Source organism: Chiloscyllium plagiosum, unplaced genomic scaffold (assembly GCF_037043375.1).
Source record: "Chiloscyllium plagiosum isolate Xiang-an unplaced genomic scaffold, Cpla_swu_hap1 HiC_scaffold_25, whole genome shotgun sequence".
In the NCBI taxonomy this organism is placed as follows: Eukaryota; Metazoa; Chordata; class Chondrichthyes; order Orectolobiformes; family Hemiscylliidae; genus Chiloscyllium; species Chiloscyllium plagiosum.
In genome coordinates this window covers 46,869,449-46,891,722 of record NW_028270163.1, presented here as the reverse complement: position 1 = coordinate 46,891,722, position 22,274 = coordinate 46,869,449, and the positions used below count along the sequence as shown (strand labels likewise).

Below are 22,274 nucleotides of genomic sequence, written 5' to 3'. Positions count from 1 at the left end.
AACGCATATTTGGAGTCTGTATATATCGTTCTTTTTTGTTTTCTAAGGTTCTGAGAGCTCTTTCTAGGGCATAGAGTTCACAAGTTTGGGCTGACCAGCCGTTAGGCAGTCTTTCAGCCTCGATAACGCTTCCCTCTATTCCGTCTATTACAGCATGTCCATTGTGCCTTTTACCCTTAATTATCAGGGTGGACCCGTCGATAAACAACTGAACTCCCGCATGCAACGGTACGTCTCTTAAGTCCATTCACACTTTAGTCTGATATTCAATAATATCAAGGCAGCCGTGTTCTGGATTGCCAAAGGCCACCCCCCTCTCCCCACCACAGAAATGCAGCTGGATTCAAGCAACTGTCTGTGACTAACACAAGGTCATTCTGCTCTATTAAGATTGTCTCATATATCAAGATCCTAGAGTCTATGAGCCATCGTCCTGCTTTCTGATTTAGTATGGTCCGTACCTGATGAGGGGTGCTGACTATTAAGGCTCCCCCAAAAGTAAGTTTCCGACTCTCCTCTACTAATAAGACTGTTGCTGCCACTGCCTGCACACACTCTGGCCAGTAATGTAGCTTTCCATTCTTTAATTAACAATGAATTAATGCAGTCGTGTTTTAAATTAACCATGAATCAATACGACAGAAACACTGAGAATGTGTGAAGGAATCCTGCCAATTAATATTGACTCAGGCTAACACAATTGATTTATTATAAATATTAATGATTAATTATATATATTATATAATTCAGGGTGGAAATGTGACAAGTGACTAAAACATTTTAACAACTGTAATCGCGCAGTTCTGTTTGTTTACCAGTCACTTGTGACTTCTCATTCTGTTTCTGTTTTGCTCGAGCACATTCATTTTTAAGAACCTCAACAGATTCCATAGCACCATTTGCAGTTAATTCAATCCCCAATTTGGTGGCAATATCTCGTCGTGAGCGCAAAACTGATTCTTCGTGCCTCTCATCACAAAACTGTTGCCATAATCCAATTAACTTTTTCATTCCCACTCCCTTGGGCTTAAAATTTAAAGATGACCTTGCTGCCCCCGTATCGACTAGGAAAACTACGTCCTCTTTGTAAGGTCCCACCTTTAAATTTATCAAGGGTTCCTGGTGGGTCCCCGGGGACAGGAACTCCTGACACCCCTATTTTTCATCAAGGTTCATAAATGGCACTGCCTTTACTTTGTTTTTCGGATCTGGACACTCTCTCTTAAAGTGACATGTCTTTCCACAGTAATAACATCCGGCCTGTGGGGATTTCCACTTTGATCCTTGTTCCTGTCTACCAGACCGCTTAACATCTCCTCCCCGATCCCTTCTCCTCCCTTTATTTTCAACATGCTGCCCGCCACCATTCCGGCCTCCCTCTCCTTCTAGTCTCGTCCTTCTCTATTACCTCATCAACCGTGGCCACCATCATTTTGCCCTCTGTTTCTGCTCCTCATGCTACGCTGCCAGATCAATTGCTGAGCCGATTTAACCAACTGAACAGCCCCAGGGCCAACCCATGGCCATTCCTCATCACCCAATGTTTTGTTTAGACCTTGTTTTTTTTTTGCAATATTTCTTGCTCTCTGTAATCTCAAATATAATCCATCATTTCAAGCCTGTCCAACCCTAAAGCCCGTTCCTAACTATACACTTTGGAATCCCACCTGCAAATACACACTTATATATTACAAATTCATTCATTGTGTTTAATATTCAAAATGCAAAATGCACACAGTTCCCAACTCTGAAATCCACCACAATCACCCGGTTCCAATCCCGCAATTCAAATCCAAAACTAGTCTTCCCAAGTAGTCCTAACCAGTCATTGCTCAATTACAATGCTATAGGTCGTGAAGTAACCAGAGCCGCCTGAAAAAGGATTTGTCTATTCAAGTTAAAACTTCAACTGTCCTCCGTAAATCGTTTTTATGTAAGGATAAAAGAGATTAGTTAGAAACTGATAGTAAGGCAGTCATGACCTGAAAAAAGAGCAGGAGTTAACATTTTATTTCATAATCTGTAAAATCCTTAACCTTAAAAGAAATCATGTTAAAATTTCCATAATAGAAATCAGATTCAAAACAGTCCCGGATCTCAAGCTCCAGGGAACAAAGCACAAACATTCAATCACCAACAAACAAATGTGCATTCAAATTGAATCACAAAGGGTTAAACTTCCTACTGGCTGTACAGCTCTTTTCTCTCTCTCTCTCATTCACACACACACACAAACGCATACACCGTATCTCACAGACACTTTGAGCTTCCTGCAACGACTCCTCTAGCTTTTGAATATTTTTCTGGATATCTGGCCATAAGTTAGTTACGAAGTGTACCCTCAGTAGCCCTTCTGACATGAAGCATAATCTGATTCCTCCTGACTGTAAGGCTGTTTTTCATTGACATTTTATCATTTGTTTTTTATCCTTTCCTCATGTCCGAGGATTGTACTTCCAATCTCTTAACATTTTTCCTAAAGGACTGTCCGTTGGGATGTGGTCCTCGGACGTCCCTCTCATGTCCCCTTCGACACTTAAACGACTATTCTTATTTCCCATTTTAATACTCGGCCGTTTCTTTATGTAATTTAATTAACCTTACTGAGGTCCGGTGTCACCTTCTTCCACACCCACTTCAGGGTCCTGACCTTCGCATGGGGGATTTCCCCTCTTAACAACCGGTCTAAGGCTGGGTGATCGAATCAGGTAGACACCTTACTCGTCAGATTAATCTAGCCAATTAAATACTTTATTTTATATGTTGCCAATTTCCCGTACTTCTCGTACGTCCCCGACCACCAAGGCAATACTTAAAGGTCCATTTTCTTTACCTTGGTCTGTGCACAGTTACCTGGTCGTTTCAGCGCGCCCCGTCCTGCGGCAATACCCGGATATATCCAACTGGCAGCAACTACCGCTACCTACCCTGGTCGACTGGATTCGCCTAACCCGGTCGTCCAGAACCCCGGTTCCCCAGATATATCCACCTGGCAGCAACTACCGCTGCTGGTCACCCGGATATATCCAACTGGCAGCAACTACCGGTACCTACCCCGGTCGCCTGGATACGTGGACACATCTACCTGGCAGCAAATACCGCTGCCGGTCTCCCAGATGTATCCACCTGGCAGCAACTACTGCTACCAACCCTGGTCGCCCGGAACCCTGGTTCCCCAAATCCAACTGGCAGCAAATACCGCTGCCTACCCCGGTTGCCCGGATAAATCTTTTAAGACCTTTCTTACCCGGGTCTTGTGCATCACAAGAGTTACCCAACCGAACCCGCTGTGTCTGCCCGTCTTGTTTCCAGGGTCTCCCAGTCCGGATCATGCTCACCCAAGCTGCCGCGGCAAGGAGGGAAACTAGAGACCACCGAAATCAGCGAGGTGCACCTTCTCCGTTTTCCCAAAAATGCCGAGCGACCAGAGATTGGGATCCCGGGACGAGATCTGTTATAAACAAGTTTAATAAAATTTAGACGAGACCACCAAAACTGGAAACAAGACAATTTATTCTACGATCTTGCAAGGGCATCAAATGCAGAAGCAAATGAGCAACGAACATTCAAACTAGTACACAGTTATACTTTTGAGCTGCGTGAGGTCATCTCTCCCAACTCTTACATTACCCAATCTTTCTTATTGTATTCTACCACTACCCAGCTGCGCTCCGCCCTTATTGCCCCCTTTTCTCCAAGCTGGCAAACTTTCCCTCTGTAAGTGCTGACATAAGGCTAAACTTGTATCTTGATGTTCTTTTACTTTGCTTGTAACATGTTCCATTGTTCACAGGTACATTCCATTCCTGAACATACGTTTTGACAATGTATCTTTTCTTGCCTAGTTTATGCGTTTCAGCTATCTCAGCTATTTTGCTGAGACTAAATTATTTTAAACATTATGATGAATGAAACTATTTGCTTTAATAATTCTGCCCTAAAGTTAGTATTCAATTATCCACAATTATAAAGATAAAGATACATTTCCCTAATGCTTGCCTAGCTGATATTTTTCCCTGTACCCCTTTTCTGCACATACACACTCTTGCTTTTCTATATCTGCAAAAACAACACACTTGCCCATTTCTTACAGTCCCAAGGGAGAAGATGAGGCTTTCTTCCTCCAGACATTGGTTGGCTTAGATTTGGCGGTGGAGGAGGCCCAGGGCTTGCATGTCCTTGGTGGAGTGGGAGGGGGAGTTGAAGTGGTCAACCACAGGGCGGTGGGTTTATTTGGTGCGTGTGTCCCAGAGATGTTCTCTGGGACGTTCTGCGAGTTGACGTCCTATCTCCCCAGGTGCGTCTATCCCAGAGAATATCCAAGGGCAACTCAAATGTAAAGCAATAGCCTCATGATTTGCACAACATTGATCACACAAAACGATTAATTTCCCGTTTATGGTGTAAATTAGCCATTAGATGTTATGTGTATGTCAAACAAAGGCATTGCCCTATTAACTGAAAGACGCTACCTAAATGCAGTTACTGCTGCCCGCCAAAGAAAGAACCTTCTTCAGCACGTGACTGAAATCCTGACGCCACTGGGATTTCCACCAATAGGCGCCAGGAAAGTCGGCGCGTGACTGCAACGGTCACTGTGTTTGAATTTGTTGGCGGTTACAGCGCGCGATCGCGATTTTTGACCGTCCCTGGGAGAGCTCCCTCCCCCCCCCACCCCCGTCTCGATCCCCAGCGGGTGCTGTTACAGAGAGACTTTCCACTCCTCCCCCTCCATCGGGAACCGTCACCGAGAGATCATCCTCCGTCGGGAACCGTCATTGACAATTCCCACCTCCGCCCCCAAAGGGAACCGTGACCGAGAGATTCCTCGTCCTGTACTGGGAACCGTCATCCAGAGATACTACCCCCCCCCCCCCCCCCCCCCCAATCGCCCTAATCGGGAACCGTCACCGAGATATCCTTTTCTCTCCCTCACCGGGAGTCCTCACGATGGAGGTTTTCCTGCAACAGCATCGAAAATACTACTACTACCAGGAGCGCCTGGACACCTTTAAGAACTGGCCCTTCACCAATGATTGCGTGTGCACTCCGGAGAATGTGAGTGGGGAAGGGGAAGATTGGATGGCTTGTGGGGATGTGGGAGAATTGGTTTTAGTCACTAACTTCGCTTTCAATTTGTTTTCTATACTCCCTTTGAGAGAATTGTCAGGTAATGACATTGCACCGTTTCCACATTTTTAGAGATTAAAGAGCTAAAATGTGAAAATGTTATTGCTTTTGGTGGGGTAGCCTCATATCGTGTTGCAGTTTAAAAACTGTAGTAATAATCTCAGTTACGTTCCCTTCTAGAAGCATGGCTGTAATTGAGGCAAGTTCGGGCACAGTATTCTGTCATCACAGCACTCTTTGATCCAACTCGTCTGATTTTGCCTGTCCTCGGATGCTGCCTGAACTGCTGTGGTCTTCCAGCACCACTAATCTAGGACCAGACATCCCAATCTGATCTAGTCCCATTTGGCCCATACCCCTCTAAACCTTTCCTATTCATTTGATGGGTTGGAGTGGCAGTTAGAGACAATGAGGAGGTTACAACAGCAAGGGGTGTGTGATGGATTGCTGTTTCAGAAAGGTGGAGTCACTGCAGATACAGTCAGGTAGGTGGTTGACCACTAGGATTGGTAGGAGTCTCCGGTGACTGTCCACATTTCAGACAGGTATACAGGTTTGCATTGACTTCAGTGAGTGGCACGGTGGCTCAGTGGTTAGCACTGCTTCTTCACAGCGTCAGGGACCCAGGGTCAATTCCAGCCTTGGGTGACTGTCTGTCTATGTGGAGTTTGCATTTTCTCCCCATGTCTGTGTGCTTTTCCTCCAGGTACTCTGGTTTCCTCTCACAATCCAAAGATGTGCAGGTTAGGTGAATTGGCCATGCTAAATTGCCCATAGTGTTCAGGGATGTGTAGGTTGCGTGCATTAGGGATAAATGTAGAGTAATAGGGTAAGGAAATGGTTTTGGGTGGATTACTCTTTGGAGGGTCAGTGTGGACTTTATGGGACAAATGGCCTGTTTCCACACTGTAGGGATTCTATGATTCTGTACTGTGAAGGAGAATGGCCTCTCAGGAGTATAGTACTGACAGCCAGGTTTCTGGTATCATGACTGGCTCTACTTAAACAGGGCTATGTCAGATTGCAGTAGGGGGTCTCACTAGTCTGGGGCACAGACAAATGTTTCTGCAACGTCAGCCAGATGTCAGGAGTGGTGTGTTGCTTCTGAGGTGCCAAGGTCAAGGATGTCTCTGAGACGATGCAGTATATTCTGAAAGGGGAGAGTGACCAGCAGTGCGTGTTGTCAACAACATAGGTTGGGAAAAGCATGAGGTTCTGCAGAGAGAATATAGGAAACTAGGCAGGAGGTTAAAAAAATAGGTCATTGAGGGTAGCAATATCTGGACTACTACATGTGCTAGTGAGTGTAGGATTAGCAGGATAGAGCAGGTGAATGCGTGGCTGGGCCGCTGATGCAGGGCAAGGATTCACCTTTTGGGCAATTGGGATCTTTTCAGGGGTAGAATGGCATGTTTAAGAGGGACAAATTCCATCCGAATCAGAAGGGGACCAATATCCTTACAGGGAGATTTACTGGTGCTATTTGGGAGGCTTTAAACTAGAGTGATGTGGGTGAGAACCAAAGTGATAGTGAGGAAAGGCTGAGGCTGGTACAGTAGACAAGGGGAACAGATTAAATAGTCAAGACAGATAAGAGAAAACTTAGATAAGATAAGATAAATTAAACAGCATATATCTCAGATAAGTTAAATTAAACAGCATTTACTTCAATGCAAGAGGCCTGACATAAGGCAGATGAACGTAGAGCATGGTTGAGAACATGGGACTGGGATATCATAGCTATTACAGAAACATGGCTCAGGAAGGGACAGGACTGGTAGCTTGATGTTTCAGGGTGTAGATGCTATAGCAAGGATAGAAAAGGAAGCAAGAGAGGAGGAGGGGAAGTGGTGGTTTTGGTTAGGAATAACATTACCATTTTACTTATGGAGGATATTCCAGGGAGATTGTTCTTGGATGGGGAGGAAATTAAGTGTGTACAAGAAACTTTTCTTCAATATATGGCTATACCTACCAAAGAAGGAGCAATACTTGACCTTCTGTTGGGAAATAAGGCAGGGCCAAGTGACTGAGGTGTCAGTTGGCAAGCACTTTGGAGCAAGTGATCATAATTCTATTAGTTTTAAAGTAGTTATAGAAAAGGATATAAAAAAGTTAAAGTTCTAAGTTTGAGTAAGGCCAATTTTGATGGTATTAGACAGAACTTTTAAAAGTTGATTAGGAGAGGCTGTTCACGGATAAGGGGATGTTGGAAAGTGTGTTGCATTTAAAAATGAGGCTATGAGAGTTTCGAGACATTATTTTCCTATTGGTATGAAGAGCAAGACTGGTAAGTATAGGGAATACTGGATGATAAGAAATTGAGCCTCTGGTCAAGAAAAGGAAAGAAGCATGTGTCAGGTATAGACAGCTGGGGTTGAGTGAATCTGGAGAGGATTTTATGGGCTGCAGGAGTCTACTTAAAAGGAAAATCAGAAGAGGGAAAAACAAACTTAAGGTGGCTTTGGCAAATAGAATTAAGGAGAATCCAAAGAGATGCTGTAAGTATGTTAAGGGCAAAAGAGTAACTCGGGAGACAATGTGGCTCCTACAGATCAATGTGGCTGTTTGTGTGGAACCACAGGCAATGGGTGAGATAATAAACAAATATTTCCTTTCAGTATTTACTGTGGAGAAGGACATGGAAGCTAGGGAACTTGGGGAAATTAATAGTGATGTCTTGAAAGAAATTCATATTACAGAATAGGAAGTACTGGAGGTCTTAAAATGTATAAACATAGACAAATCCCTGGGACCTGATCAGGTGTTTCCCAGAACTTTATGGGTAGCTAGGAAAGAGATTCCTGGGCCCCTTGCTGAGATATTTGTGTCATTCAAGTTTGTGTAAAGATTTGTAGCTTGGGTGCCAGTTGTCATAGTTATGTGTACATTCACTGAGCGGGAAAGTTGATTTTCAGACCAGTCTAGGTGACATTTTCAGTACTTCAGTGCTCCTGTGAAACACTGTTGTACTGTCTCTTCTGGAATTTATTTGGCTCTATTCCTGCTGCTTCTGGTTGTCGGTTTGGTTGCTCATTACAGTAGCTGGTGTACTGGGTTTGGGTCTGTGTGCTTTTTGATGGAGTCCGTGGCACAAGTGCCATGCTTCTAGAAATTCTGTAGCTGTCCTCTCTTTGGCTTGTCCTATGATCATTGTGTTGTCTCAGTTGAATTTGTGGTCCTTGTCACCTGTGTGTGTAGCTATTAGGGACAGCTAGTTAGTGGCTAGTTGGTGTTTGTGGCTGTTGATTGCTGGTTGTCTGTCTGTTTGCTCTATACAGTATAATGTTGTGTGCAGTCTTTGCACGGAATCTTGTAAGTTACGTTTGTCTTGCACATGATCGATATAGGGTCTTTTGTCTTGGTGAGTTGTCTGAGTGTGGCTGTCAGTTTATGGGCTGTCATGAATCCCAGTGGTCAGAGAAATCTAGCTGTCAGTTCAGAGGTTTTTTTTATGTAAAGTATCGGGCTAGTGAGTTAAGTCGTGGCATGTCCTCGTCGCGTTGTTTGTCTGATAGACATTTATGAATGAAGTTGTGCAGATATCCTTTCTTAGTGAATACTCTGTAGAGGTGTTCTTCCTTTGGCAGCTTGGGAGTGCTGCAATGTGTTGTAGCCCTTTTGAACAGGGTCTTAAAGCAGTTTCTCTTTTGTGTGATCGGGTGGTTGCTGTTGTAGTTCAGGACCTCGTCAGTGTGTCTGGCTTTTCTGTACACTTCTGTGGTGCATTCACCGTTCTGTGTTCTTTCCACCATTGCGTCTAGCATGGCAGTTGATTGTTAGTTTCCTACTCCTAAATCTGATCCCTGTGAGCATGGTGTTGATAATCTGGTGCGTGTTCTCAATTTCCATTCTCTTAATGATAACAAAAGAGTTGTCTGCGTATCTGATCCAGAGTTTGGGTTGGATTTGAAGTGAACAGTGCCAGACAGACAATCGCCAACCTCTTGGACATCTCTCAAACTGGCAAAAGAACTTCAACAAAAACTAAAACATCTTATCAGCGGATCCAAACACTCCATACAATCATCACGAGAATTCCTAGACAACATAAATATTGACAAGAATGAAGCAATGGTCTTGTTTGATGTAATGGCACTGTTCATTTCAATTGAAAAACTCTAGCCAGAGAGACAATAGCCAACCTTCTGGAGAAGCAAAACAGGAGCACAATGGCAAATCTGTCAACAAAGATTGCATAATCAAACTACTAGACCTGTGCTTGATGATCATAAGACCAGCCAGAGAATTTCTAGAAGCGTGGCACTTGTGCTACAGACTCAATCAGCAAGTACATAGACGTAAACCCAATACACTGGCTATTACAATGAACAACCAGAACTAACAACTGGAAGTAGCAGGAATAGAGCCAAATAAATTCTAGAAGACACAGTACAGCAATGCTTGACAAGAGCCCTGAAGATGTCATCTAGACAGGGGATGAAACATCTGCAAATCAACTCTCCAACCCGGTGAACATATCCACAACGAAACTATATTTGTATCATCGACAGGTGCGGGTGAGGTGCCAGAAGACTTGAGGTTGGCTTAATGTGGTGCTATTATTTAAAGACTAAGGAAAAGCCAGGATACTTTTAGGCAAATTATGTGACTTCAGTGGTGGATAAGTTGTTGGAGGGATTCTGAGGGACAAAATCTACATGCATTTGGAAAGGCAAGGAATGATTCGGGATAGTCAATGTGGCTTGTTATGTGGGAAATCATGTCTCACCAACTTGAGATTTTTGAAAAGGTGATAAAGAAGATTGAAGGCAGAGCGGCAGACATTGTCTATATGAACTCCGAGGGAGCTAGCCAATTGGATGCAAAACTGTCTTGAAGATAGGAGGAGGGTGGTAGTAGAGGATTGTTTTTTAGACTGGAGGCCAGTGATCAATTGTGTGCCACAAAGATTGGCGCTGGGTCCACTGCAAAGGAGGCATTGTTAATAAGTTTGCAGATAACACAAAAATTGGTGGTTAGTGGACTGTGAAACATTTGTATAATTTTGAATGTCTACATGGTGAAGATGCTGGCAAACTCTGTTCAAATAATGGCTTGTGACCTTTTAATTGTGCCCACACAGGCAAGTTGAATGTCTCTAAAGAACTTTGACAATACGACACTCAAGCATCAGGTATACCAGGCTGATTACGGGGATGGCGGGACTGATATATGAGGAGAGATTGACTAGGTTAGCATTGTTTTCACTGGAGTTCAGATGAGTGAGGTGGTATCTCAGTTATAAAGTTCTAACTGGACGAGACAGGGCAGATACAGGGAGGAAGTTCCCGATGGTGGGTGTGTCCAGAACCAGCAGTCACAGTCTGAGGATTCAGGGTGGACCATTTAGGACGGACATGAGGAGACATTTCTTTACCCAAGGCGTGGTGAATCTGTGGAATTCATTACCACAGGAAGTAGTTGATGCAAAAACGTTGAATGTATTTAGGTGGCGGCTAGCTATGCCACATTGGTCGAATGCGATCAAAGGTTATGGGGAGAAAGCAGGATTACGCAAATGAATTGGACAATCAGCCATGACTGTGATGAATGGTGGAGCAGGTTTGAAGGGCCAAACGGCCTCCTTTTGCTCCTATCCTCTATGTTTCTATATTGTGTGCAATTCGAGAGAGAGGGTTTACCCTGTGAGCCGAGCTGACAGTTTTAAAACCTGCTGTGCATATCCTGAAAATACAGGAATAGCTAGTCTGATCACTTTTCCATCTCACTTGTGAGATTTATGGATTCTTAGCTTTTCTCTGTCTTATCTCTCACTTGATGGGCTGAATAGTCAGAGCTGAAAATGTGTTGCTGGAAAAGCGCAGCAGGTCAGGCAGCATAAAGGAGCAGGAGAATTGACGTTTTGGGCATGAGCCCTTCTTCAGGAATGCCCGAAACATCTATTCTCCTGCTCCTTGGATGCTGCCTGACTGCTGCGCTTTTCCAGCCACACATTTTCAGCTCTGATCTCCAGCATCTGCAGTCTTCACTTTCCCCTGGGCTGAATAGTCAGCCTCAGTTCCTGCATCTTAGATCTCATCAAATTAAGTTAATTTGAATTAAGTATAAAAAGTTAATGTGGATTTTTTTTATCTTAAAGCTTGTCGTATTACTTTCAGATGGCAGCAGCAGGTTTTATTCACACCCCAAGTGAGAATGGTCCTGATGTTGCTCAGTGCTTCTTTTGCTACAAGGAGTTGGAAGGATGGGAACCTCAAGACGAACCATTGTAAGTAATGAATTATGTACTTGAGTTCTAGCATGTTCTCCTCCTAGTGTTTGGACGTTTGTTTACTTTCCCTATGTGTTTGGAACAGCACCACTGAAAAATATGTCTAATTGTCATCCATTGTAACACAAACCAGATGCTAACAGAAACAAAACAATGTAATAATATTCAGTATATAAATTATTAAAGGTTGCATATTATAGATCAACCTATAATACATAGGATAAATACAAAAATTCTGGGTACTTGCTTCTCTGAGAAGCTATTCCAGGAAGTGCTGATGTACTAATGTAGGCACCTTTTTAGTGTCTCATACCTTAACTAGTAGGCGTTGTAACCAAAGTGTTTAGTAATGGGAATTTGGTTACTTCCTATTCCCAGGAAAAGACCAAGGGATGGGAATCTAACACCATTTAATTTCAAGTGATCCCATTTTTTTTTTGTTTTTACCATTTTTACAAGTTCTGGTGCAGGAATTATTTTAAAGGAAATCTGAAACCTGTGATGATTATGGAAAAATACTTAACTGTATTGATGCTACTCAGCAGGGCAGCACAGTGGCTGACATTGATTCCTCTCAGTGCCAGTGACCTGGGTTTGACTCCAATCTTGGGTGCACTGTCTGTGTGGAGTTGTCATATTGTCCCCATGTCTGCGTAGGTTTCCTCCAGGGATGTGTAAGTTAGATGGGTTACCCATAGTAAAAAACACCATGTGGAGGTATGGGGTGGGGTGGACAGTGGGGGTCTGGATTGGATGCTCTTTAGAGGGTCAGTACAGACTTGATGGGCTGGATGGCCTTTTTTGATGATTCAATGTGACACATGTACTGCTCTGATTTACCTTTTATTCTAACACTGGCACAATAGGCTGTAAAGCCTATTTAAATGCATTTTTGCAACTGTTGCTGCAATGAACATTCTGCTGCAAGATATGCTTACTGGATACCCTGATTGCTGCAGTGCTAATTGCTGAGAGGTGTAGGCAACCATGATTTCTCCAAACTTTCCATGACAGCAGTTACCAATCTTGTTGGGGTTATTTTAAACCAGTCTTCTGGTGGTTTGGCTCTCCAGCCTCCTGCATTGATAATATTTCTGAGGATCTCCATTTCATGTCTTGATATTAGAGTTCTGTTCTGTTGGCCTTACTCAGTGGCTTTTCATTAATTCTTTCTCCACCAGTTTATCTGCAAAGATCCTTCTTAAGAACCTCATTTCATATTGCTAGTCTTTTTTTCTTCTGAATGTACCAAACTCACCTTTTATGATTAGATCTTGACCAGTTATAATATGGTGGACTTGTGACTTCTGCCGAGGTTTCTTAAAACATTGCTTAGTTTTGTCAAAGACACTTGGTTTTCCAATCTTTTTTGGCATTGAATTGTATTGTGCTTTCTACATTTGTTAAATTGGTTACTGTTAAAACTTGCTTCCATTTGTTAAGATCTTAAAAATTCATTTTATCACCGTACATTGGTATTACACCTGGAATCTGGTTACAACATTCTGATTTACTGCCTTTCCAAGCTTATGCACTAACAAAACATTCCTATCGATACTTGGGCAAAAATCTTCCATCATGGTGCAATCAAGCATTTTAAATAAAAACAAAAGATGCTGGTAATACTCAGCCAGGCTGTGGAGAGTAAAACTGAATAAAGCTTCAGTTAATGCCCTTTTGCGAAAGCCACTTGCCCAACCAGTCTTAAGTTCAAATATTTAGCATGTTGCATCTTGATTCGAATATGGACAAAAGAATGAAACTACAGAGGTAAGAGTGACTGCCCTTGACAAAAGGCTGCATTTCACCAAATGTGACATCTAGGAATCTCAGCAAAATTAAAGTTGATGGTATTAGGGAAAAAGCTATCTGATGATTGTAGTCTGCCGAGCATGAAAGAAAATGGTTGTGGTTAACGGTGGATAATCATCTCAGCTCCAGGAAATTTCTGCATAAGTTCCCCAGCAGTATCTTAGGCCCAAACCTCTTCAGCTACTTCATCAGTGACATTCGCTCCATTTATAAAGTTGAAAGTGGGAATATTTGCTGATGATTATGCAGTGATCAGCACCATTTGATGCTTTTTAAATGTTGAAGCAGTCCATGTCCAAATGCACAAAGATTTAGACAATATCCATGCTTGATTGACAATGGTAAATAACATTTGTACCATGAAAGTGCCAAGCAATTACCATCTCTAACCAGATTCTAACCATTTCCCTATGATATTCAACAACATTGCTATCTCTGAGTTCTCTCACTATCAATTTCTGAGGGTGTTACCATTAGCTAGAAACTGAACTGGGCTAGCCATGTAAGTAGTGCAGCTACATAGCAAGGTGGAAACTAGCTAGCAAGCAAGCAACCAACCAACCCTACTGACTCTCCGAAGCTTGCCCAGCATCTACAAGGTACAAGTCAGGAGTGTGATGGAATAATCACAGGTTGCCTGGATGAGCATAGAGAACACAGAAAAGTACAGCACAGAACAGGGCTTTTGGCCCACAATGTTGTGCCAAGGATTAATCCCAATGTAAAATAAAATAACTTAACCTACGCTACCCTCAATTCACTGCCATCCATGTGCATGTCCAGCAGTTGGTTAAATGTCCCTAATGACTCTGCTTCCACCATGACCGCTGGCAACGTATTCCATGCATTTACAACTCTTTGCATAAAGAACCTTCCTCTGACGTCTCCTCAATACCTTTCTCCTAATATCTTAAAACTCATGCCCGTCAATCCTGCCCTAGGGAAAGGTCTCTGGCTATTGACTCTATCCATGCCTCTCATTACCTTATATACCTCGATCAGGTCACCTCTCTTTCTCCTTCTCTCTGGTGAGAAAAATCTGAGCTTAGTTAACCTCACTTCATTAGGCAAGCCCTCCCGTCCAGGCAGCATCCTGGTAAACCTTCTTTGCAGCCTCTCCAAAGCCTCTGTATCTTTCCTACTGTTGGGCAACCTTAACTGTACACAATATTCCAAGTGTGGTCTCACCAGGGACTTGTAGAGCTGTAGCAAAATATTTGATCCCCCTGTTGCTGAAAGCCAAAATACCACATGTTTTCTTAACAGCCCTATCCGTTTGGATGGTAACTTTGAGGGATCTATGTACTTGAACACCAAGATCCCTCTGTCCCTCCACACTACCAAGAATCCTGTCTTTAATCTTATATTCAGCATTTGAGTTCGACCTTCCAAAATGCATTACTTCACATTTATCCAGGTTGAACTCCATCTGCTATTTCTCAACCCAGCTCTGCATCCTGTTTGTCATGCTGCAACTGCAATAGCTCTCAATAGTATCCAACCTTTGTGTCATCTGCAAATTTACTAACCAACCCCTCAAACTCCTCATCCAAGTCATTTATAAAAACTGCATAGAACAGAGCCCTACAGGATACCTCCAGGCAGAATACTTTCCATCTACAACCACACTCTGCTTCCTGTCATCCAACCAATTCTGAATCCAGATAGCCAAATCTTGTATCCCATACCTCCTGACTTTATGAATGAGCTTACCATGGAGAACCTTATCAAATGCCTTCCTGAAGTCCATATACACCACATACACTGCTTGGCCTTAGTCGGCCTGAATTGTCACCTCCTCAAAGAACTCAATAAGATTTGTGAGGCATTTCTGCCCCTCTCAAAGCCATGCTGACTGCCTTTAATCACAATATGCTTTTCCAAATAGTCATAAATCCTATCAGCACTGCTGCCTCACAGCGTCAGAGACCCGGGTTCAATTTCTGACTCAGGCGACTGACTGTGTGGAGTTTGCACATTCTCCCTGTGTCTGCGTGGGTTTCCTCCGGGTGCTCCGGTTTCCTCCCACAGTCCAAAGATGTGCAGGTCAGGTGAATTGGCCATGCTAAATTGCCCGTAGTGTTACGTTAAAAGGGGTAAATGTAGGGGTATGGGTGGGTTGCGCTTCGGCGGGTCAGTGTGGACTTGTTGGGCTGAAGGGCCTGTTTCCACACTAAGTAATCTAATCTAATCTAATTCTTTCCAAAACCTTGCTGACCACAGACGTAAGACTGACTGACTGGTCTGTAAATCTCCAACAGCACTCGAAGTTTTACACAATCCACAACACAACCTGCTTGATTGACATTACATCCACAAACATTCAGTGCCTTCACCACCAATGCTTAGTAGCAGCACTGTACGCCATCAACAAGATGCACTGCAGAAAATCACAAGGACTCTGAGTCAATATTTTCCAAACTCATAATCACCACCAGCATGAAGGACAAAGCTAGTAGCAGATAGAATGCGAACATACCACCTGCAAGATCCCCTTCCAAGCCTCTCACCATCCTGACTTTGAAATGTATTGTTTCCTTTGGTGTGGGTAGGTCAATATTCTGGAGTCTCCCCTGAATGGTATTGTGGGTGCAAATGGATTGTAACAGTTCAAGAAGATAGTTAATTTCTACCTTCTCGAGGCCAACTAGAGATGGACGACATATGTTAGCCTAGTGAACTTTAGGGGGCAAGTGCATACAGAGGATACAAATGTAACTTTCACATTCATTCCTAGAGTTGAACATCAAAGCCATTCTTCAAAGTGTGCTTTCATCCTGTTGAAGAAGAAATTTGAAGATTTAACAACAGAAGAGTTTCTCAAGTTGGACAAGGAAAGAGTAAAGAATATCATGGTTAGTTCATACGTGCATTTAACTTGATATTTATAATTAATGCAGTAAACTCCAAATGGGGAATAAAAAGCATGAAGTTTACTCTAGCAGTTCTTTTTTTAAGAGACTTTCTCCAGTTCTTAGCTGCAGATATCTATCGTTGGTTCATGCTGAACTGATGTTTTTGAATCCATTGCTGCAAGTATATTGGAGAAATCCCATGTTTATATCGAATCGTCTGTTCTTAACTCCCATTTTTTAATTGGAAGAAAAGACAAATTAGGAACAGATCAGATAGTCAGCCAGCCCATTCAGTCTGCTGTTTCATTTAGTAAGATATTGACTGATCTGATTGTCTCAACTTCACATTACTGCTTACTCAATAACTTGTGATAGTCTTTGTAATAAAGAAGGGGACAGCCCTTTGAGCAGAGTTTTGATGCTATCTAGAGTAATTGAATGGGCTATAATTTCTAAATTATATATTGAATTGGTTATTCATGTTGAAGTCTTCCTCTCAATTTTGCATTTTTAAAAAAAAAGTACAGAACACATGACGTTTCTACATGTTAGTCAATTCGAGTTAGTTTTGGCCAGTTTTTTTTCCTCATACCACCCCACCACCTGGTCCCATTTTTGTGTTTAGACTCTGAATGAGTTGTATTGTGTGTTACCTCTCTTTATTTTTTTTTCAGAAGAAACAAGTCTCTGAAAGAATTCAGTCGTTCGAGCAAGAGGCAAAAGTTACAAGAAGCACAATAGAAGACTTTGTTGCTAAAGATTGCTAGTGATGCAAGATTTTTTTTAAAAAAGTGCTTTCCTCGAGAGAAATCTGATCAACTTATTTGAGCTTTTGAAACAACCCTCAAATTGAGGATTATGGCTATGTATTGTACAGCATACTTTTAGAATTGTCTGTTATCATCTGGGGTGTTCCTTGTCCCATCCCTTCCAGGTAAAATGTCGAGACAAAGTGATTTCTTGTTACTTTAGTCAAAACTATGTAGGTTTTGATTTTCTTTTCCTATTCTGGTTAAGTTAATGTGTCATTGTATTGTTATCGAAGCAGGGCATTGCTATCAGCAGAAATGTTAAGAGACTTAAGGCAGAATTGTTCCAGAGGGATGGGATCCATTTTTGGAGTCATGGCTATTTCACTTTACCACATCTATCTTCAATCTACATTTATTTCACTGCTAACACTGTCACACTTATCTAGGGCTATTTAAGGATTTATTGCCTTGTAAAGATTTAGAAGACTTGTATTCATAATGTGGATGATTTGACTGTTTTGATTCTTAATGCATTAATGGTCTAAGCTTTGTAAACCTACGTATTTATATTGTGGATCTACTGCTGAATTGTCAACTGAATCAACTATTCTCCGCATTCTTGACAAGGAGTGTAGATGGATGAGTAAAGAACTGTGTGTTGCAGGCCTGTACTGTGACTGACAAGAGAATGATTTAAATATTTGCAGGTGTAATTGATGATAACTCAGTCTTATTGTGTGGCTGGTTAGCTGAGTTGGTTAGAGTTTTGTGCTAATAATGTCAAGGTTGCAGGTTCGATCCCTGTGTGGGCCTGCAAAAAGTTTGTAGTGGTAGAGACCCTACCTTTGCAGGCCCCCAGGTTCAAATCCCACCTTCTCCCGAGGTGTGTGATAACATCTCTGAACATGTTTTTATTTAAAAAGTGACTGCAACAATTAGAGCACATACCTACTTGCCCCTACTTTCAGCTAGACAGTCTTGGCTGTATGTCTCATTCAGGAATTAATTGACATGCATGTTTTTTTTTATTTTCCAGAAACTGTGATTTGGTAACTCACTGTACTATCCTAAATTATGGCACAATTATCCTTGTCAAAATCACACTATCCATCTGTTTTTATATGTGAGGATTTAATCTTTAAATAACAGTGGGCTAAGTGCTGAGATTGTAAAGAAGACTCTGATTCAAATACTTTTGAAATTAAATAAAACAAATGAAAACTCACTTTTTGTTGGGTAAGAGTCAACACATGGAGCAAGATGGGTACATGGAGTGAGGATCCTGATCAGCAATGTCCTAACTAAAAGTTGGAACAGGCTTGAACAGCTGGATAGTGTACTATTCCTTAATATTCTCTGTCAGGTATTCTTTTACGTTATTTCACTTGGATTATTGAGGTAGTCCTTGGGTTGCGAATGGGTTTGTTCTTGTGTAAATTGTCTCTTTATATAAGCAAATCTGAACACCATAGAGTAAAACATAAAATAGCTGGTTATAAGTATGAGGAAATTTGTATGTTGGATCTTTTAAAATTAACACACTTCTGTATGGGCTCTTGTTCATAAGTACAAGCATTTATAAATTGGAGACTGCCTGGAGAATTCTGATAATTGCATTATGACAAGTGGAGGGATTTTATCATGTAACTTTACCAAGAAATTTTTAATGTGTTGCTTTGGCAAAGATGTCACTGATACATTTATGAAGATATGGTTTAGAAGCAGGAGTGGACAATTTAGCTGATTGTATGGCTGTTGGCTGTAATTTGTACTCTGAACAAAAAAGTCAAATTGCCCTATAATAAATTAATGGACCAAGACCATTAAGAATTCCTGTATGGCTTCCATATTTAAAAAAGAAATTGCTGGAAAATCTCAGCAGGTCTGGCAGCACTGTGGAGAGAAATCAGAGTTAACGTATCCGGTCCATTGATCCTTCTTCAGAGCTTGCTTCTATATTTAAAGCAGATAACCAGAGTTAGAATCTCCATGAGTGAGATCCACCAAAACTGCATAATTGGCCATTTATTTTAATCTGTATAATTTCTGCCAATGTTATGATATATTGCATAAACTGTGGAAAAGATTGCTACAGTAGTCCAGTTAAAGAAATACATTGTAACTTGATAAACAAGTGAAGGTATCAAGATTGAGTTGGAGCTTTCAGCTGTTTTTGTGTTAGCTATCTTTTAAATGTTTTAAGTTCTCATTCTAATCTTCATAAGTGAATTTTGAAGTCAATACTATCTAAATTATCCAGATGTTTGAGTTTCACCTCCAGTTACATGACAAAAAGGGGTGCTAAAGTGCTGATTACTAAACCCAAAAGCCACAAATCACACTTAAATCAAGCTCTAACAGTACCTTAAAAATTAATGTGTAGACTTGAATAAAGCAAGATGACATAATTGTTGTAAAATCCTATCTTATTTATTGATTTCTTTTGGGGATGGAAATCTGGCAGCCTTAAATTGGTCTAGCCTACATATAACTCCAGAGCCACAGCAAAGTGGTTGACTTTTAACTATTCTTTGAAAATGGGTCTAGTAAGACTCTCTCAGTTAAAGGGCAATTAGGCATGAGAAACAACAATATTGTCCCCATCCCAGAAAGGAAAAAAAACTTCTTTCAGTGTGGTTATGGAGGAAAATGGTTGACAATGTAGTCAAAAATGAGTTTCAAGATCTGACTGAATCAAATAATTATTCAAATACAAACTAAAAATAATAGAATTAACTGATGAAGCTATTCACCCCATCATCTATTGAGTTGAGGAAAGAGGAAAATCCATATGGTGGCTAACAATCTCTAGAAGATACATAAGTATGCTGGGTAAGATCTTACTATTTGCTTTTCTATTCTACATGTCAAATGCTAAAGTTGGCTCATTTGTTTCCATTGAAAAATGTTTTAAGTGACGAGGAGTCAGTTAACCATTAGGAATCTTAATATATAGTAAAGCAGTCTGTTAAATCAGCCTTAATTGAATATCCTGTTTTGTAAGACATGACCGTTTCTGACTGCTATTTTTGAAACTTAATGGACTAATACTAATGAACAAAGCATACAACTCAATCAAAACTGCTTTTAAAATTGTAACACTGACTACAATTGTCAGGAAAAATTGTAATTAGCGTACACTGACTAAAGTTGAAGAGAACCACCACTCTTTCACTTTAGCAAGACATTGTTTCATGAACAAAAATGGTTGAAAATCTCAAAACAAAAACTAATAGATTCTGAAAGAATGTTTTTCTTGGAAAGAGTCCACAATTGTGGGCCTTAATTTTCAGATGAAGGGCTGGTTGTACAGTACTTATATGTGGAGATGAGAAATTTCTCCACTCAGGAAAGTGGAGAAATTCTCTATTCCAGAAGGATGCGAAAGCTAATTTAATTAATATTTCCATATATGAATGGATTTTTGGGCACAAAATAATTTGAGGGGTATGAGGATTAGCTTGGGAAGTGGCTTTGAAGTTCAATCACAATCATATTGGATGATGGAACAGGGTGGTGTGTTGTATTTGTGCTGCAAATGGTGCATGCTTAACAGGTTAGCTAAAGCTTACTCTACTTTCATTCCGACAATTCCATTTAGCATTTGTAACTGGAGTATTCCTGCACAATGCAAGATTGTTGACATGAATCCATTTACTCCCAATTCCCAACTACCCAATAGAGTGGTAAACTTTTTGAATACAACTAATTGGTTTGCTAGCTTATGTGAGGGTAGTTGAGAGTCAACAATGCTTCGGAGTCTGGAATCATGCATAGCCGAGAGCTTTATTTTTTAAATCAACCTCCCCATGAATGTTATGACCCACTTCTGGAGCAGCTGAGATACAAACTGAGGCCTCCTTGCTCAGAGTTACAAAAACTATTACAGTACTGCAAGAGCTCTTATAATCAAGTGAGAGTATTAGTCTGAATCTCTAAATTATTAAACCAGTAACATTGTCATTATGCTCCTTAAATAACAATAATTGAATTCACCAATTTGAGCTAACCAGATGGGTGAAAAAAAATACTCTCATCATTGAATATATTTATTAGATGGCGACTGAAGGCATAATTTGGCCAAACTGATGTATTCTGTGAAGCTCTGAAGAAGGATCACTGGACCCAAAACGTTGACTCTGATTTCTCTCCACAGATGCTGTCAGACTTGCTGAGATTTTCCAGCAATTTCTGTTTTTGTTTCTGATTTCCAGCATCTATAGTTCTTTCATTTAAAAAAAATAGTATTCTGTGAATAACCATCTAGACAACCGTGGAAAGTACCAATTTGAATGAGTTCATAAAACTGCTTGTACTTTTTAAAAGTGTAGTTTCGTTGTGATAATGCCTTAATTAAGGGGGTGATATGTCTTTGCAAGAATTAGCTCTTAGAAATTGTACTCCAATTCTTTTTCGCATAAATTCACAGAACTTTATTCCATAGAATTGAAGGCAATATGTCTTGACAACCAAGATCGAAAACACTAAAATTATTTTTTTCTCAGTACTTTTCTAATGCAGGTATCAGTCTTTTGAATTGTAACTCAATATGCATGTCAAGAGGCAGCCAGTTCTCTAGAATCAGATTTCTTTTCAACCTGAAGATGATTGCAAGGAAATGGATCAAAAATGTCAGAGAAAATTGATTGCAGTATATGAAATATAAGTATGGAACTGGATGTATGGGACAGAAATAACTATAAAAACTATAGTTTCATTATAAGTATTTTCTTGTGCAAACTGGATATTAGTTAATGGAATTCAAATTTGCCGTTTTGACAAATGCTAGGCTTTGCAAAAAATTGTATTGTTTCTTATTGATAGTCACCGGGAAAAATGATAATAGGAATTTTCCACTTTGAATGAACAAGTGATGATGCACTTTCTTGGATGCCACTTGTGTTATTGGTCGCAAGTTTCAAGATACCCAGGCTCATGCTGACTTGAATAATTGGCCCTCCACTTGTGTAAATAATGTCTTATAGTTGATGTTGAACATAAATTATCTATGTTTCTGTGAACATAAGCAACATTTTTAAAACTGATTTTTGATATTGGGAAAACTATTCTAAATGCAATTCTCACTGCTGACTTTAACCCGTCACCACAAATGTCGATGTTATTTCGTGCCTATTTGCATCATATAATCAATGAACTTAATGGATCTCCTGCTTAAATCTTAGGATATGAAGAAAATGAGTATGGAATTCTTGGTCATTTTTGTCTGGGCTGGTTGTACCTTTTGATGTTTCTGTTTTGATCATTTTTATTCAACATAATTGACAGTCACTTGCAACCTTTCTTGATGTTCAGGATTTACCCAACCCATGGCTTCATTTTTTGATTACTGAATTGAAATGGTAACAACCTGGCTGACAAAACTGTTGCTCTATCCCTAATGTCATTTAAATTAAGGATGATTTTAAGGTTGACTTTCAGAAGATGGCGATTTCTATGTAGAGTCATAACAGCATTGATTGTGGACATTTG

The 22,274-nt window shown here is 40.8% G+C and overlaps 1 protein-coding gene across 1 annotated transcript; it reads left to right on the top strand.

Annotated features, from left to right (window-relative positions):
• Positions 1-4,684: 4,684 nt before the first annotated feature.
• Positions 4,685-21,675, top strand: birc5a (baculoviral IAP repeat containing 5a). Its single transcript, XM_043714937.2, has 4 exons — positions 4,685-5,058; positions 11,253-11,362; positions 15,915-16,032; positions 16,707-21,675. Exons 1-4 carry the CDS (start codon positions 4,951-4,953, stop codon positions 16,797-16,799), a joined length of 429 nt encoding a protein of 142 aa, XP_043570872.1. The 5' UTR covers positions 4,685-4,950; the 3' UTR covers positions 16,800-21,675.
• The last annotated feature ends 599 nt before the right edge of the window (positions 21,676-22,274 follow it).

Bases quoted from the DNA above. Each gene is read 5' to 3' on its own strand.
- birc5a (XM_043714937.2), top strand. From the start codon at position 4,951: ATGGAGGTTTTCCTGCAACAGCATCGAAAATACTACTACTACCAGGAG. The intron at 5,059-11,252 runs GTGAGTGGGGAA...TATTACTTTCAG, and splicing joins GCGTGTGCACTCCGGAGAAT to ATGGCAGCAGCAGGTTTTAT. The intron at 11,363-15,914 runs GTAAGTAATGAA...ATTCATTCCTAG, and splicing joins GAACCTCAAGACGAACCATT to AGTTGAACATCAAAGCCATT.